Source organism: Equus caballus, chromosome 22 (assembly GCF_041296265.1).
Source record: "Equus caballus isolate H_3958 breed thoroughbred chromosome 22, TB-T2T, whole genome shotgun sequence".
NCBI lineage: Eukaryota > Metazoa > Chordata > Mammalia > Perissodactyla > Equidae > Equus > Equus caballus.
The window spans coordinates 14352837-14371932 of NC_091705.1; the positions used below are offsets into that span (position 1 = coordinate 14352837).

The following is a 19096-nucleotide window of genomic DNA, read 5'->3' on the forward strand; positions in this document are numbered from 1 at the left end:
TGTCTTGGTCAAAGATGGGTGCACTTCAAAATCTGAAGATATTATCAAACTGCTCTTCAAACATTAGTATCAGTCTACAGTGCCCAACCATAGAATGAGAGTTTTTGTTTTCCTGACACGTTCATAGCATTGGTTATTATTGATTGAAAAAATTTGTGTCAATCTGCCAGATAAAGAATGGTATCTTATTATTGTTAATTGAAGCATGGCTTCATATGTCTATTTGTAAACTGATGATTTAGAGCCTACGTCCATTTTTCTTTCAGGTTGTTTCACTTTTCTTTGATGATATGCAAAGTCTCTGTGTATTTTAGGAAAATGCCTTCTGTCTGTTATCTGTATGGCAATTTTTCCCTCAGTTTGAGTTTTATGCTTGGAGTTTGTTTATGGTGTCCTGTGTTGTGGATAAGTTTCACATTTTTCCCTTTGACATAAAAAAAATCTCATTATTACTAAGAATTTTCTAATGTTTTCATAAAATATAAAGAAACAGAAAAAATTTCTCAAAAATCTGCTTATTATGATAAGAATTCAGCATGGAGTCAGGTAATTAACTTATGGTTAGAATTAAATAAAGAATCAACATATGTCTAGATGTATTGAGATAAAGAAAATTTTGGTATTACCCTTCTAGATTCCATGTTAGAGATGGTAGACTAAAATGCTGGCCCTCTGATTTTCATGGCTTCCAATATTTTCACAATAATTTTTAAAAACAGGTCAAATATTTCAATTGGTTCAATTTTGCATTTTCCAATGACCTCTCTCTACTTATATCCCGTTAAAAATAGCTTCCGGTTATTGAAGGAATCCAAATAATGACTTAGAAATCCAAACTCCAGATACTGAATTAGGACGGTCCAAAGAAATGGACACCATGATATACTATTGTCTCATTTTATCTAGGAATTACTGGAGAAAAACACATTAATAGGAAAAATTGAGGATAAAGGTAAGAAGAGAATTCTCGCACTGTCCAAAATACTATCATTAAAAAACCCCAACCAAACAAATGACTTTTGCCTTCAAAATTCTGTTACCCCAACATATATAATAGGGAGAGTAGTAGCATTTATTCAATCATGAAGGCCTCAACATTTCCATACATTTACCAATCTTTTCAACAGAGAAAGGAAAAAAGCAAGATGATGAAAATTCCGGAACCCTTACATTCATGTATGCGTGTAACACATGTCAAAATGATCACCTGTGTGTGCACAAGTAATAAAAAAATGCACTTTATTCAGAGGAGGAATTGTTCTTACTGAAGAAATCTCAACTTACCTCCTTGTTCATCCAACATAACCAAAGTCCTGATACCAGCATCTTTACTCTACATTCCAATAATGGTAGCAAAGTTGAAAAAGAGTTAGAGAGAGAAAAGAGAGAAAGAGAAATCAGTAAGGGGACAATTCGCCCTAGAAATGGGAAATGAAGAAGGACCAAAGGAAAAAGAGGGAGGAAATGTGACGAGAGTACGAGGGACTGGGGAGGGGCTCTGAGTAGGGGTTACCTGTGGATTCGCTCTATCAGTGATTCTCAGGGTAGAAAAGGGGGATGCAGTTCAGTCTCCATGGGACAGGGAGGGGAGGAGGCTTGGCGTGGAATTGCAATACACATGCTGAGTAGTATACTGTGATTTTATGTTAGGAAAATAAAAATGCCTGTAGTATAAAATAAAAATGCCCGTAGTTTTCATAACACCAACCACAGAAAGCAAATCTCGCAAAATCTTCTAGACTAAAATCTTCTCTGGCATGATATATCAGACAGTTTCCATCAGTGAACTGGGGACGGATACCCCACAGGGAAGATATGTTAGACTCTTGGGAAGTGAGATTTTTAGATTTATCAAAAGACATGATTGCTTCACGAAGGTGGAGGAATACAGCTCCGGAGGAAACCCACCCTCCCATTTTCTCTCTATGGAGAGAAGTTCTTTGAGATTTAGGAAAAGGATTGACAGATGAGAAATAAGGCTCTTTATTCTAATCTAAATCTCAATCTCAAATTCTGCACAATAATATAGTGTGAGAAAATCCTTCGCCACAAGCTTTACTGCAGTGCTTTGTGCAGAAGTCTCTAGAAGGCACGCCTCATCTCGCCCTTAGGATGGAAATAAACCAAACACCACCTGAACTATTTGGGGGAGGGCAGTGAGAGTTTGTAGATAGGGGAGAAGGAGCAGAGATATTTGCATGGCTCATATCTAGGAATCAACATTTCTGGGAATTCTAACTAGTAAGTAAGAATTTCCATTTTACAGGGCAACTGTTAGTAAGTAGAAAATAGCATTGCTGACAGTTTGGATTAATTGGTTTTCCAAGGAAAGCTCACGGTGGCCCCGAGAACAAATTCTAAAATAAGACATTGCTCATAGCCTATTTATTTTTCACTGACTTATTTTAAACGAAGAAAGAAAGAGAGAGATGTCAGTGGAGGTCAACAGAGGGGTTTTTCAAAAACAGTATTTTAAGAATTCAATTCCAATTGTGCTTCTAAAAAATAAAATAAAACACTGACAATGATTTCTGTGAGCTTTTGTAAACGCACCATCTCAGAGAATGTGTGCTGCGAACGCTCCCGGATTCAAAGCCTACCTAGCTTTGGAACACGTTTTGACAGACTTTAGCTGCAAAGCCAGGATGTACTTGGGACAGTGATGACCCAGGATGACTTCAGGAGCCATCGATAGCAGATTCTGGAGCCTGACTCTGCCCTCGGAATCTGCTGATTTCATTTCCTAGCTGCGTGAACTTAGGCAAATGTCTTAATTGCTCTGTGCCTTAGTTCTCTCATTTGTAATCTAGCAATAATGTTAGTTAATACCACACTGAGCTGTTACGCGAATTAAACGAATAATATGTGTCACATGCTAGAATGGTGCCCGGCCTATAGTTAGCATTACATAAGTGCTTATAAAATAAATACCTTCAGAAAATGCATTTATATTAGGATATCCAGGCAAACTAAAAATATCATCATTACCAGCTACCACCAGCAGCTTCTAGACCACTACTTTTTAAATTTTAATGTGCATATGAATGCCCTACATAGGAAACATCTTGTTAAAGTGTAGATCCTGATTCAGTAGGACTGGGGTACAGCCTGAGATTTTGCATCTCCAAGAAGCATCTATGCTGCTGATGCTGCTGGTGCAGGAGCACATAGTGAGCAGCACGATTCTAGACCCAGGAAGACATTTCAAAACTCTTCCTCTTAAATGTGTTGTAAATGGACATTCCTCTCCACTAGCCTGTATTTTAACAATTTCTGTGCCTTTTTCTGCAAATTTCAGTCATTGCTTATGAGAAGAATCTGTAAAGAGTAGGTGGCTTATTCAGGCCTATGGGTGTGACAATGCAAGTTCTGGTAAGCACAATGACATCTCAGAGCATTTTCTCCTCTGAGGACTCAACTCAAGGCCATGCACGAGATCACTGTTCCATTCTGTGGGGGACAGTGGGTGGGAAACAGGTTAGCAATTGCAGTGTGTCAGTCCAGCTCTCTCATCTGTTTATACTCTCTATTATACCCATTTATTTTTTATGGAGCCTGCAAATATAATTCCACATTTGTCCAATTTGATGCTGAGTCTTTCAGCCCTGGGATGCTTCACAGAACTAATGTGAAGAAGCAAGAGTTCACCTCAATTTGGGAGAACAGAAGCAGTGAGCACTGACTGGGGAGTCAGGAGTGCTGGGTTGTGCTCTTAGCTCAGCCAACGGCTGGTCACGAGACCCTGGAAGACTCACCTGATCACCCAGGATGTTTCCCCATATTTAAGATAAGGGTAGAAATGCCAAGTAAGATTGGGTGGTTGGCATGTTGGTTCATTCACTCACTGGCTCACTCACTCACCCATTCATTCTTTATTTTCTTCAGTCACTCACTCACCACATGTTTACTGAGCCTCCACTCTGTTCCAGGCACTAAGGGTATGGGGATGGCTCCTCAACTGTGCTTCATAGAGTGACTGAGAGACAATTTGGTCAGGTGAGCAGTGCTGGGATCTGGCAGTCAGTAGTTCCAAATTCTATATTTATCCTTGCGGTTCTATTGCTCTAGTCATCTGTTCTGTGTCTCAGCCTTCCCAGCTGTCAGATGGGGGCAGAGACAGCCCTCTTACTTCCAGTGTTTACGAGGATAAAATGAGCTACAGGACATAAAGGCGTCTACAAGTTCCACTCCACAGGAGGCTGTGGTTCAAAAACAAGTATATCAAGATAAAATTTAATTTGTGTGAAATCTCAATCAGTTTAGAATGTGCTACTGTGTTTGTTTTCTTAGATCCTTTTGCTTTTTCGTGGCATTCTCACAGAATAAGGTAAATATTGGAGGTGATGCTGGTGGAAGGGAAGTTAAGTGCTGTGCCTAAGAATCTACCCTCTGGAATCGGGTAGACTTGGGTTTTAATTTCATCTCTGCCATTCGTAGTTGTGTCTCAAGCAAGTTACCTAACCACGGTGAACTTCAGTTTCCTCCTCGGTAAAATGGAGATCAAAGTGTTGCGAAAGGTGGCTATAGGGATTAAATTAGATAATATATGCTTGATGCTAATGGCTCTGAGCACAGTACCTGGCATATAGTAGGTTCTCAATAAATGTTAGAACTTAGATTTGGCGCCACTGTTTTGCCGACAGGTTTTATTAAAATAACTGGATTGTTCTTTGGGGGAAATGGAAGTGCAAGGGAGAAGGGCAGGGATGGGGACAACATCTTGGGAGAGGTGGAATATTACTTTCTCTTATTCCTTAACGAATATTAGGCTTTAACAGCTAGGAGTGAGAAGAGGGTGTTCTATTTTTGTCTTATCACAATTCTTGGTTTCTGTTTGAGATTGCTGGGAAAACTGTCTACCTAAAAACAGAATTGGAGATGTAGGGATTTTTTGTTCATTTCTTTCTTTTTTCTTTTTCTTTCTCTATTTTCATTTTTCCTCTCTTGCAGATGAACTAAGACCATGTTTCTAGAACATTTTTTCATCTTTTGTCATTCTGAGATGCTCTCCCCAAAGTCCAACACATCTGAGCTACACTAGGACAGTCCGGGCCCTCTCTTCACTGCCACAGTTCCAAAAGACCCCACATCTGCTATATGAAAAAAAACTGTCTAACTCGAATTTTCCATTTTACCAGAAAGTCTGACACAACACAGACATAGCTTTAGAATGCTCATTCACTTCTCCTGGCCCAAGTCTCTTAAAAAATAAGTTGGAATGAAAAGAAAAGATGCTAAAACATTCATGAAATGTTGGGGAGCCCTCCGTAACCATGCTCCATGAGAACTCTGTGTGGTGCTTCTGAATCAGCCTGCCCTGAAGCAGTGTGGCTTGAGTTGTCACAGCCCAAGGCGTGAATGTGTAGACTTCATTTCCTGCATTTAGTACTGGCTGAGTTAACTTTTTTGCCTGGAAATGAATATTCTCTCCTTGAGGATATATTCATAACTCTCCTACCAGAATTATTCCTTCCTCTGCTCCTAGGCAGGTGTGGCCTTGAATTTAGAGAGCTATTTTCATATATGTCTTCATGCATGGTATCAATTTATATCTTCCCTCCCACCCCCAGAGTTAGGCATTTCCTAAATATTTGTTGTCATGCATCTACCATAAGAGCCAGCTCCCAACTCCAGGCTAGGAACCAAATGCCATATGATTTCTAACCTTTTTACCTGTGTGTAGCATTCAGCTTTTCTGAACTTTCCCCACGACCTCTGTGGAAATGGACATCATCTTTGAAATGCTGAGGATGGCTTCTGTTATAAAGCAAACTCTATGCCTGCCGCTCTTTACACCTTAAAGCCTATGAGGGATGGCACAAAGTCATATATTCCACTGAAAGTGGGATTGTTTGCCTTAGGGAGACTTCACAAGTTTAGTAACCTTTCCTGTCTTTGAGACTAAATTTCAGTAGGAATTCAGCTCCATTCAAATGATATAGTGCTGATGTACTTTGGGATTCCGGGCAAGATCCCAGTATTTCAAAGCTCAGATTTTCCAAGTGATTTCTGCCCTTGATGAATATTTAATGCTCATTCTCTTTAAAGAGAATTTCCTTTTTGATTGAAAAGCAGAATATCCTCTAAATAGCCAATGCCCTAGACATAAGGGCTGTTTGACCATAAATATGAAATAACCCAGGAGGAAGGAAGAGCAAATCAATCCACTCTGATAATGCCTTGCTCATCATTTCCTAAGGATGGAAAGTCTAATAGCCTCCTCTCATTTATTAGAGGTAGGAGATAGCTTCCATCTGGTTTGCTCCTTGTTCTAAGATGCAACTTCATGCTTGATTGAGAAACAAAAATGTGTGAATCGAGAATCCTACTTCAAGCAACAGAGCTTTTGAGATTGTCTTCCCCCAGAGTAAATGAGAGCAGACACTCCATTTTCAAGACTGGCTGACACTGCCTGCAGTTTAAGAAAACACAAAAAGAAGTGCCCAAAGACTCTGATGGGTGGGGGCCAGTTCACAGCGGTGCATTTTCACTCTTTTGCTCCACCACCTTCCACCTTCCTGGCAGTGTTTCCACATTGCATGAGTAGGCAAACTGGTGTTAGGTCTGATAGTTTAGAAATTTGCTTCACGTGTACATACACACAAATGGAGATGAAACATGAGCTTGGAGGCCATGATTGAAGGTCACAGAGACCTACCAAGATAATCATGTCAGCTGATTTCTGGGCTCCCTTCAGGTCAACATCAGAGCTCACATAGGAACATTGCTAAGATTTGTTTCTTTCATTTGTTCTCCTGACAAGTTGAGGGACAATAAGTCTATTCTGAAAGCTTCGCCAGAACTCTTAGATTTAGAATATCTGCCTCTTTCTTGGTCCTTCAGTATTTCTGCATGAGCGGTGTTCCCAGGATAGAGCAACGAAAACATTTCTCTTCATTTGCAGGGTGAAGCCTGCTCCCCTGTGCTGCCGAGGGCCCCTTGCTGGCCTGCCTTCCTGTGGGGGCCAACTAGTGCTACACGGCAGGCTCAAATTGTCATTTTTTGGGATAACAGATTTTGTTAAGCGCACCTCCCCACCCTTCCCCGGCATCCTGGGGAGATCACAGTTGCCACCTTCTCCCCACTCCTCCTGTGGCAGTTCACATTTAGCCATATTTCATTCCCAGGTGAGAAGCTGAAACTGCAGAAATACAGGGAGATGTCGGCTCCTATAGCATGAGAAGCAGCCGCCTTTCCTTTTAGCCTTATCAAATTTATCTTTTTTCCCTTGTGTGTCACGGTATAAGCAATTTACAGTAGCAGGAGGCAGGTAGACTCATTTAATCATTCTGCTTGAGAACACCCAAGATCTCTAAAAATGATAACCACGCACGGATTATACATGGAGAGGCAGTTGCAAAAGCACAGCTAAAACAGCATCTCGCCGAATAAAGACTATTAGGCTTGTTTTATTCGGTTGAGATAAATATAGCCCATTCCATTCTTTTTCCACTTCATCTCTCCCAATGGGGACAAGTTCAATTAATCCATTTATTCTTCCTGGTTGACTGCTGCTCTCCCAAATTGGAATGAGCGAGGCTTATTGCAAATGCCCTTTTGATTCCATTATTGCTATCTGCTCTATTTTACCCATTTAAAAATAGTTTGGGATTTATTAACCATGCCTCGCAAATGGATGTTCAATCCAGAGTCAGGAATATAAAAGAGATGCTACATTGACATTATTAGACTTGATATTTCCCTTTATTAAAGCATTTTCCTATTATTTCATGAATTTTAGTGCCTGACCCTATACCAATTTCTGAAAATGTTATACATATTTTTAAAAGTCATATATGTGGCGAAAGTCAGAATAGAATGTCAAGATTAGATGTGACTTGGAGACATTAAAATAATTACAAATGAAGTTTTTATGTAGATAATTTCTTTGTGTATTAAAAATCGCTCTGATTGGCTTAAAGGGATTCAACTTTTGTAATTTCTTGGGAGTATTTACTTGGAAATATCATTCTCTGCTTCCCAGACTATAAAGATAGCCTGGGCTGGTAGGGAGAGCGAATATTTTGATGGCTACCTGACAACTGAAATATAGCATCTTCCTCTGATGTGGCTTCCTGGCAGGCTACATTAACACAGGAACCAATGGGATCATGGCGTAGGGGAAAGCAGTAGAGTCTAGGCAAAGAATATGTCAGCAAATGGCATTATTTTATCTTAAAATAGGGTCACTCCTTACCTCTTCAACCAGTTGCAGCATACGACGGGTGCTTTCCAGTGACTAAGATAAAAAACATAAATATTATGAGCGCAGGATCCAGAGGTCTTGGAAAATCAGAAATACTTTCTTCACTTGAGAAGCGCAAAGGGTCGCTATCACATATTCTTTTAAGATTGTAACTAAAACATAAAAGTTCTTCCCATTTGCAATCTCTTTGCTATCAGGCTTTCTACATAATAAAATTCCCTAAAGGAATTAAATTAAAGCTGATCTTCATAAAATCAAAACCATATGAAGTTGATCTTGATATCAAAGACAAAGTAATCTGGAAAAGATAATTGTGCTTGCGCAGGATGCATGAAAAATTATGTCAAATACTCAGAGGGCTAATTTGGCCTCTCTGGACCACGAATTTTGAATTTTAAACACAAACATAATTTTTCATGAATTGAGATGAATCCAACATCAAGTTAAAACTCCTAGAAACACAATCAGAAGTTCTTATCATTATAAATTAAGCTATCGCCTTAGGGTGAAAAATAAATCAAGCACGTCTGAAATAAGTAGCTTATAGGAGACAACTATAATAATTGCCTTTTTCCTTAGATAAGAAATATTGAGACGGAAAGTCTGAATTCAGTGCTGCTCCCTCGGGCAGAGTGTTGTCACTTGTTTCTCCGTTCCTTTAAAACTACTAGAATCCAACAACCAGTGTGATTTCTCAAAGCTGTGCTTTTAAGTGACAGACTTATTTTGGACGACATTCTTCAGGAACGCGAAAAATGTTAACTCTCCTGGAAGAGCTGTCAGCATGGCAGCTTTTTGCAATAGAATTGTGTAAGCAGTGGTATGCTGGTAAACGTTTAACAAGAAGCCCTCTCGAAAAATATGTGAATATGTATATATTTAAGTTTATTATTTTACTGATATAAAGGATGAATAGCACAACATTTACAAATAATAATAAAATATACAAGACTCATGATTATAAATTCCATGTAGCCAACAGATTCTCACGGAAAGCTTTGGGTGACTTGCTGAACTCTTGTGTCATAGCTAAGCATGTATAGAGCAAGTGTAGTCCTGGCATAAACATGGTTGATATTTTCATTTACAATCATGAGTAAGAGGAAAGTGAAACAATGAAGACATATGCTGGAACTTGACTAGTTTGTCAATGATACAAGTGACTTCTTTGCTGAAGAGAATCCTAGTTTTCAAATACTGGAAGATTTTCTCAATTTTTTGTGTTATTTATAGCATAATGGCTGCAGATGTTCACAATTTTAAATTTAATCTACATTATTAATATTTTTCCCCACTTTTTTGAAACCATAAGGCAAGCCCTGATGTGTAGTGTTTGCAGATTCTTTTGGTGTAAATTATCTCATCCTGTCTGATTTCTAACTACATATATCATGGCGTCACTGGAGGTGAACGTGGGGAGACTTGCAGTAACCCACCATTATACGGTATCCCCACACATGTCAAGAACTTTGAGAGCATGGATAGTAGTAAAATGGAGTAAAATAATTAGGGTTTTTTTTTAATTTTGAGTTTTGAGTATTATTACCTTTGATTTTAATATAATCTATTTAATTGTCAGTTTATATAATTCAGTTTTAATACCAGTTTGCAAAGTTCGGGTAAATTTAACAAATTGCTGTCAGAATTCAGCCAACTCCAGCACACCACTGACTGTAAGACGCCCAAAGACAATGCTTTTCTTAGAGGATCTTGACTTCTCTAGATTTTTAGAAATTGGAGTTTGGGCTAAGACATTTTTTATGAGTAGGTTTCACAATCAATCCATTCCTATCTGCAGAGGCCTTAGGTGTACAGGAAATCAAAGTCATATTCCCCCTGGTTTTTTTTTAATTGAGACAGAAGAAGCCCTTTTCCCACCTGAACCTGAATAAGACAAACTACCCAGCTCCCCATCTTTTGCTCCCTTCCCATGTCTCCAGCCCTTACCTCATCAGCCAGCTGGTCAGCCCTCCGCTGCATCTCCTCCAGCTCATTGCGCATGTCTGCGTCTTCAGCCATGGTAGCGGTGGGGGGTGGCTGGGTGCCTGGGCTGGGGGGTCAGTGATGGGTTTGGCCACAGAACCTGGGAAGAAGCATATTTGAACATGTGAGAGCTTATATATGTGTGTATGTAGGTGTGTGCAAAAAGGGGAACATCAAAATGGCCCACATTCTGTCTCGACGACGCAGTCATCTTCCGAGCTGGAAGCCATACTCAAACAGGGTCAACAGAATTACACTGTTTTTATGAAAGGCACCACAAATGCATACTTGCCAACTTCACATGGAGATAGATACTTGTCTACCTATGAAGTACTTTTTAAGACACAAACCACCCAAGAGTTTGGAATGATGGATGGAAGCATATGGTTCTGGGTTAGCATACTTTTAACCTCACATTTATTTATTTTTATTTTTACACAGCTTTATCGAGGTATAATTGACATAGAATAAACCCTACATAGTTGAAGTGTACAATTTGAGACATTTTGACATATGTACACACCCAGGAAACCATGACCAAAATTAAGAAAATGAACACGTCAGCTCCCCTCAGTTTCTTCCTGCCCTTTTGTAATTCTATCCACCCACCCATCCCGTCTCACCCAGCCCTGTGCCAAGACAACCGATTATCTGCTTTCTGCCGCTATAAATTCATTTGCATTTCCTACAATTTTATATAAACGGAATGACACAGTAGGTACTATTTTTTGTCTCACTTCTTTCACTTAGCACAATTATTTTGAGATTCATTCCAGTTGTAGCATGTATTAATAGTTCATTCCTTTTTGCTGTTGAGTAGTATTCCATCGTATTTAGAGGCATTTAGAAGCAAAAGGCAGAAAATCTCTAGTCTCTTTCAATTGTTATCAGAGGTTGCCAAGAGTGGGTGTTGAGCAGCTATGTTTCTAAAGAGGGATGGATCCTTGTCCCTGAAATGTGCCCAGCCCATTTCTTGGCTGTGCTCTTGAAATCCCATATGGTGCAAATTACAGGGAGGCAGACTGAGCTCCCTACAGAGCCAGGCCCCCTCCCTCTCTTCCTCCTTCCCTGTCCTTCCTCCATCTTTCTCCTATCTTTCCTTCCTTCTCAAATATTTATTGAGCACTTTTAATATGCCAGGACAGTGTTAGGACTAAGGATATGGTGATGAATGAGAACAGCCAGTTCATTGCTGTCACAGAACTACAGTCTAATTAGGAAGATGGGAGTGAAATAAGGAAATTAGATTATTCAGTGTGAAATTAATTATATTTGAGGATGTACCACGGGTGTCCACGGGTCACAGCAGGCCTCCCTGAGGAAGTCATGTCCTCAGGAATGGTCATCAGAGAGAAGGGGGTAAAGGGCTTGAGGAATGGTTCCAGATGATAAATATTTGACATGATGAGAACGTCTCTGTAAGTAGCACAACTGTAGAAGGCATGGCCTCTTGCCTTGTGGCTAAGATGGCCAACTGTATACCAGAATCTTTCCCCCCTCTTCCATTGTAGGGCATGGTCTCTGGGCAATGGCTGCCTGGCCAGGAATTACATTTCCAGTTCCCATTGCAAGGAGGTGGTGCCATGCGGCTAGAGATGGTTCACGAGTTATAGGGGAAATGATGTGTGTCCCTGCTGGATTAGATTAAGGCCGTTCAGAAGCAGACATTCCTTCTATGCTTCTCTTGCTCTTCTGCCAGGGAAGACTGGGCCCGAGAGGATGGCCTGGCCACGAGACAGCAGGAACTCGGGCTCTCTGAATCCCTGCATGGAGGAAAGTTGACCACTGACCAGAAAGACCTGAACCCTCATATGAGATGTCAATGCACTTCTATTGTGCGACACTCCTGAAAATGTGAGGGTTTGGTTTTGTTATAACACTAGTGTTACACTAAGTAATGAAGGCCTGAAGAAACTAAAATGGAATACAAACTTTACGTAGGAGCATGATTTCCCAACTGAAAAACACCTTTGTGTGTGTCCTTCTATTGAAAACTGAAGCTGAAGAGGAAATTAGATTTAGGGCCTGGGGGAAATTATTATTATTATTATTATTGTTATTTGTATGAGAATCACCTTTTACAAAAATTAAGTGAAAACTCTTTATCAAGAAAATCAGGAACAGGGGCTGGCCCCTTAAGTTCTACACATCCCTTTTTGGCGGCCCAGGTTTCACAGGTTCAGATCCTGGGTGCAGACCTACTCCACTCATCAGCTATGCTGTGGAGACATCTCACATACAAAGTGGGGGAAGATTGGTACAGATGTTAGCTCAGGGCTAATCTTCCTCAAGCAGGAAAAAAAAAAAAAAAGGAGGATTGGCATGGATGTTAGCTCAGGGTGAATCTTCCTGACCAAAAAAAAAAAAAAAAAAAAATCAAGAACAAGCTCATTGGAAGGCAGAGGAACCAAAGCTCAAAGAGGCAGGCCCTTGATGTGAGGCTGGGGGGGGACTCTCTGACCTCATCTCCTAGACCCACTGCCATACTGCTTTCTCAACAGCTAAGGTTGAATTCCTCTGGGATTTTAATTTAGTACATATTACTAGAATGTTTCACATTTATTGCTCTTGTGAAGTAAGTCAGACTATTCACGGTTCCTGGATAGGAAGAGGCCCAAAGTGAGACTTCTCTGGAGACAATAGATTCCACAGTTTTTTTCTAACCAGTGATTCTTGGGCAAAGCATCAAATGTGAAATCAGAGTGAAAAAGAAGAAAAAATGCTTCAGGGCTGCATTCTACTATAAGCATTTTTTAAAAAGTTAGTTAGGGTCGTTTTATTGGGCTTTATTTATTGGGCTTTCTAAAGTTTTATTTTATCTAAAAAAGTCACAGGACATCATACCACGAGCCTTTTAATTTTTTTTTTTTTTTTTAAAGATTTTATTTTTTCCTTTTTCTCCCCAAATCCCCCCGGTACATAGTTGTATATTCTTCGTTGTGGGTCCCTCCAGTTGTGGCATGTGGGACGCTGCCTCAGCGTGGTTTGATGAGCAGTGTCATGTCCGCGCCCAGGACTCGAACCAACGAAACACTGGACCGCCTGCAGCAGAGCGCGCGGACTTAACCACTCGGCCACGGGGCCAGCCCCAAGCCTTTTAATTTTTGAACACCTATCTGGCCACCAGAATATGTACTCATGATATTGAGCTTTAAATGCTCTGTGTTTTACTTAAACACAGGTCTCCATTTTAGAAATTAGAGATCTAGGAAACAGAAATTGGAAGGAATTTATACCAAGTCACTCCTGAACCTTGAGATGAGCAGAAACAAAACTCCAAGTTTCCTCTGAGAGACTGCGATCTACCCTCCAGAATAAAAGGGTGGACCAGTGGAAACGCTGAGTAGGATGTGGGCCATAGCTTAGTGGAGTGGGTAAGGTTTTGATGTCAGAAAGACCTAGTTGGACCGTTGGCTCTTGCACCCATTTGCTGGGTGACTCTGGGCAAGTTTATCACTGTCTCTGAGCCTCAGTTTTCTCAACAGGATAAATAATACCAGTCTCATAGGTTTGTTGAGGGGATTATATTATAGAAAGTTCCGGTCAACCTTGTTTGTGAGGATGTGGGGGCTTAATATTCAGAAAGCCTTGCTCATTTGGGATAAGCCTGTACCTTTTGCTAAGAGTGGAACAAATCCAATATCTGTTAATTAGCTTTCCTTTCCTAACGGCTGGGCAGGAGGCATGTCGCTGTGGTGCTGAGCGCCCGTGGTAGCCTGAAACCAGGGAAACCAGCGGAGTGCTCGAGTCTCCAGGCGGCACCTCTCCCAGGATTACCATGTGGAGACAAACAAGAGCGCCTTCTTGCCCTGTTCTCCATCTTTGTATCTTGCTGCTGGGTTCCTTGGGGGAACTTCTTCCTTCATTCTAAGCAAGCAACTGACATTTCCTTTTAACAGGCCAGCTTATTAGAAGGCAGGGTTCTGTGTGCTTTCAGACCCAGAGCAATGTTGCTGTTTTCCACTCCTCCAGGTCTATTTGCTGATGGATGCTTTCTCTCTCTCTCTGTCTCTCTGTCTCTCTGTCTCTCTCACTCTCTCTCTCTCTCTCTCACACACACACACACACACACACACACTCAGGTCTCATGTGTTTCCCTGGCAATCTCCTTCCAAAGTTGCTATTCTCAGCATCTGAAGAACAGCTGTAGGGCCCCCTGGCTTCAAGCTGACAACACCCTACAAGAATCTGGCTGATGGACAGTTGGCACAATGGCAGAGAAGCCATGTGGTAGATACCTTTATTTTCATCACTTTCACGATTGCCCCCAGGAGGCTCCAATATCCTGCTCTAAGATGTGGGGTTATGTCTGTGATTTGGGAGCGGGGCTGATGAATCTGACAGTTCTCAAATACACAGCACTTTAAAGCTGAAGAAGCAATGTCTACTCTCCCAATAAGAATGGAGGGAGAGTAGGCACGGAGCGCACCCTCAGGTTCATTGTTGGGGGACCTAGAGTTTGATAAATTGTCCCCACTAAACGCCAAAGACAAGCATATTAGCATTCTAAGAGACAGCACCTGAAGAGGCATAATGATGTCGATAACTAAGTTCAGTCCCTGAAAGGATGCTAATAGTGAAATGGCATTTACTATCAAGGCGGCATGTAACGCTTTACCCATGCTACCACATTAAACCTCCATCCTGTGTGTTGCCTGAGCTGGTAACGTGGCCCCAGCCAGCAAAGTCTGCTTAGTAAGTGAGAAAATTAGAAGCAGAGCCTCTCAAAACTATTCCCTGGGGCTCTGATGTAAGACAATCTCCCAGTCCATTAGGGGACCAACAGTATCCTATTAATTATCTCAAATCACCAGTGTTTATTGAAGGGTCTGGCCCCTTGTAGGTGTTCAATTCATATTAATTGGCTTGTTGAATGAATGGCTGAACGAACTGTTCTGACATCCCCAGGTGGCATTTAATGTTCCCAAGTCAGCAATTTTCCAGGTGTGGTCTAGGGCAGTGCTTCTAAAACTTCAACAGGTATCAGAATCACCGGGAACCTTGTTAGAACAAATTGCTAGATCCCATTCTGAGACCGCAAGTCAGTTGGTCTGAGATGAGGTCCCAGAGTCTGCATTTCTATCAAACCCCCAAGTGATGCTGATGCTGTTGCTCCACAGACGGCATTTAGAGTAGCTCTGATCCATAGAACACTCTCTCTGGAATGTTCATTAGTGTCACCAGGTGGGATGAGGGGAAGTTCTTTAGCTATATGGAGGGAAACAGTGGGCTCAATCAGGGGCTTCTGGGAATTACGGCCAAATTCTGCCCACTGCCCATTTTGTACTGCCTGTGAGCAAAGGATGGTCTTTTTTTTTTTGGAGGAAGACTGGCCCTTAGCTAACATCTGTGCCCATCTTCCTCTATTTTATATGTGGGATGCCTGCCACAGCACGGCTTGATAAGCAGTTTGTAGGTCTGCACCCGAGATCCGAACCAGTGAACCCCAGGCTACTGAAGCAGAGTGCATGAACTTAACTGCTACACCACCAGGCTAGCCCCAGGATAGTCTTATATTTTTAAGTGGACAAAAAGACTCAGGGAAGAAGAATATGTTGTACACATGAAAAGTGTATGAAATTCAAGTTTCAGGGTCCATAAATAAAGTTTCACTGGAGTACTCCCATGCCCGTTCGCTTCCCTATTGTCAATGGCTCCTTTCAGGTGACAAGGGCAGAGTTGACTGGTTGCAGGGACCACAGGACCAGCAAAGCTGAAAATGTTTGCTATCTGGTCCTGTATAGAAAACATTTGCTGATCCCTGGGCTAAATAGAGGTAAACAGAAATCCTTAAAGCATTCCTTATCAGTCTTTCATGTCCACAAGGCATTGTACATTTCCTGTAGACAGACACAGTGTGAAGTGGTTTCTTTTGTCTGTATTTGTCTGTAGAATTCTCTTTGCATGGAGCTTCCCATGATGGGATTTGTTTTCTGGACCATATTTTAAAATAAGAAATGATGCATGGAATAAAATAGAAGAATGAATTTGCCTTTGATTGACTATTCCTACAGGGTTTTAGGACCACAAACGAGTTTTAATCCATGTGATTAATTGCAAGGTTCTGGGGTGCCTGCACAGTCCTCATAAAGATGCTAATTTCCATAACCAGCTGCAGACTGTGGTTCTGAGGCCTGGCAGCAGCACTGGGCTGTTTGCGTGAGACACAGAAACTTCTAGGGGTCTGTCGCTGACGACGCATGTGGTACAAAGTGCGCAGGCTGCAGTTATTCCTTGATGTCAAATGTAATTTGTAAAGCTCTTCATTCTCATTCAGCATCCAAAGCTATTTGAGACCCACATGGGACACGGGGTGGGTGCACTCCGGAGACACCCCTTTCTGTCTCTTCAAGGGGCTTACTTATTTACATGCAATAGGCTCAGACTGCTTGCTCAATGCCGAGCCTGGACTCAAACATGAGGTTAGGACCCAAGAAGAAGAGGTGAGTGTGGATATAAGGGGTGTATGGTCTGACATACCAGGTCGACAGAGACATGGATGGCTATAATGCTGGGGACATCAGCCATTAGTCAAAGGACCCTAGGGCAGGGGCGTCTTGGGGAAGGTGTAAGGAGAGAGAGCCTTGAGCTAACATCTATTTCTCTCCATGTTTCACCTTTTAATTAATAAAACAAACCAACAAACCTCTATACATCAACACCTATGGGTTGAATTGTCACAGAGAGCTGAAACATACACCTTGGTGTCTCTGCACACTGCTAATCGTTTGAATGAAGCTTCTGCAGGCAGATCCCTCTCCTCTCATCGACTCTCCTTGCTTGCTGGTGGAGATACACTTTCACATTCAACAAAAATTTATTAAGACCCACTATATTCAACAAAGCCAAAAGAAGAACAAAGGGACTTCATAAACCAAGTCAGACAACTCTCCTTAATTATTAATAAAAATCACACCAACAGGGGCTGGCCCCGTCGCCTAGTGGTTAAGTTCGCGCGCTCCGCTGCAGGTGGCCCAGTGTTTCATTGGTTCGAATCCCGGGCGCAGACATGGCACTGCTCATCAAACCACGCTGAGGCAGTGTCTCACATGCCACAACTAGAAGGACCCACAATGAAGAATATACAACTATGTACTGGGGGGCTTTGGGGAGAAAAAGGAAAAAAATAAAATCTTAAAAAAAAAATCACACCAACACTTATTGAGGGCTTACTCTTTGCTGGGCAGTTTTAAGTGTTTTTCATACAATAACTTACATAAACCTTAAATGATACATGGTGTGGAAACTATTACTATTCCCAGTTTGTAGATTAGGAAACAAACCTAGAGGTATCTCTCTACTGACACACAGATAAAATTCAGGTCAGGAATTTGGGTCATTTTCAAAAACGTATTCTGAAAGCATATTTATTCTCAAAGCACATTTTGTGGCTATTTTGTCTTTTAATTTAGCACTGGAAACTATTTTAATTTTAGTTTCATTTACATATTTGAAAATAACATGGAGTGGTTTGACAAATCAATCTCAGTATATCCCAGCTTTTCATATTATGTATCATTTCTATTTATGTTTTTAATCTCCAGTTCTTTTTTTCCCTGCCTTTATTTTATTTCTTTTTTTAAAAAATTTTTTAGATTGTATTTCTTTCTTCTTCCTAAGATGTGCTATTATGTTCTTTTTATATCTTCTTGAATTGGTAAAAGATTCATTTATTTTACATTTTTCTTGTTTTTGGTACCAGTATACTTATTGCAATGAATTGTCCTCTATGTGTTCCTATGGCCCTGGCTACAGGTTTTGGCATACAGTATGGCCTCTGTTATTTATTTCTCAATAGTTTTAAATTTCAGGGGCTGGCCCCATGGCCGAGTGGTTGAGTTTGCACATTCCACTTCGGCAGCCCAGGGTTTCGCCGGTTTGGATCCTGGGCACGGACATGGCACCGCTCATTGGGCCATGCTGAGGCAGTATCCCACATGCCACAAGTGGAAGGACCCACAACTAAAATATGCAACTATATACTGGGGGGATTTGGGGAGCAAAAGCAGAAAAAAAAAGAACATTGGCAATAGTTGTTAGCGCATGTGCCAATCTTTAAAAAAAATAGTTTTGAATTTCGGTTTTAGGTTTTAATTTTCTCTGTAACTCAAGAGTTATTTGAAAGTATGATTTTTAAAATTTAAATAATAGAGTTTTTTTGTAATTTCTAATTTTATTTTCCTTGTGGTCAGTGAAGGTGGCCTATAGGTTTTTATTTTTGCTTTTTTTTGGTGAGGAAGATTGTCCCTGAGCTAACATCTGTTCCAATCCTTCTCTATTTTGTGTGTGGGACACTGCCACAGCATGGCTTAATGAGCAGTGTGTAGGTCTGTGCCTGGGATCCGAACCTGTGAACCCCAGTCTGCCAAAGCAGAGTGTGTGAACTCAACCGCTATGCCACAGGGCCAGCCCCAATGATTTTTGATTTTTGAAATCTGGTGAGATTTCCTTTGTGCCCTACAATGGTCAATTCTGATTACATTTAATTTGTGTTTGAAATGGAGGTCTATATTATCTTTGACTCTATCTAGCTACCTACCTACATCAAATCAAGCTGAAGAGGAAGGTTTATTACTCAAACTCTCTGAAATCCTCAGTCAACTTGATCTCAAGTCTCAAGTGTATTCAAGTGTCCCATCGTAACTCCAGCTTTATCAATTTCTTCTTATATTTCAGCCCATTTTCACTTTTTACATTTTGCAGCAGTGTTGTCATACATATAGGCTCACAGTTACTACTTTTTCATGGTGGATTGTAGCTTTTATCAATCTTAAGATTAATATTGCACTTATATACCCCATTTGGCATGTTATTTATGTTGTACAGCTTTGGTCAAACTCAAGGGAAGGGAATATCCATCTTAGCCCTATCCCTTTCATCTTCATAAAACAAACCCAAACAACAAGA

The 19096-nt window shown here is 40.9% G+C and overlaps 1 protein-coding gene across 4 annotated transcripts in view; it reads right to left on the reverse strand.

Annotated features, from left to right (window-relative positions):
• Nucleotides 1–19096, reverse strand: part of SNAP25 (synaptosome associated protein 25) — an 82712-nt gene that overhangs the window by 18972 nt on the left and 44644 nt on the right. For all 4 annotated transcript variants that reach the window (XM_001493109.7, XM_014735029.3, XM_023626121.2 and 1 more), the window contains exons 2-4: nt 10154–10289; nt 8198–8239; nt 1285–1333 (exon numbers count right to left, since the gene is read on the reverse strand). In XM_001493109.7, the coding sequence (XP_001493159.1) occupies nt 1285–1333; nt 8198–8239; nt 10154–10225 (163 nt within the window). In that variant the 5' untranslated portion in view covers nt 10226–10289. The remainder of the gene's footprint in view (nt 1–1284; nt 1334–8197; nt 8240–10153; nt 10290–19096) is intronic.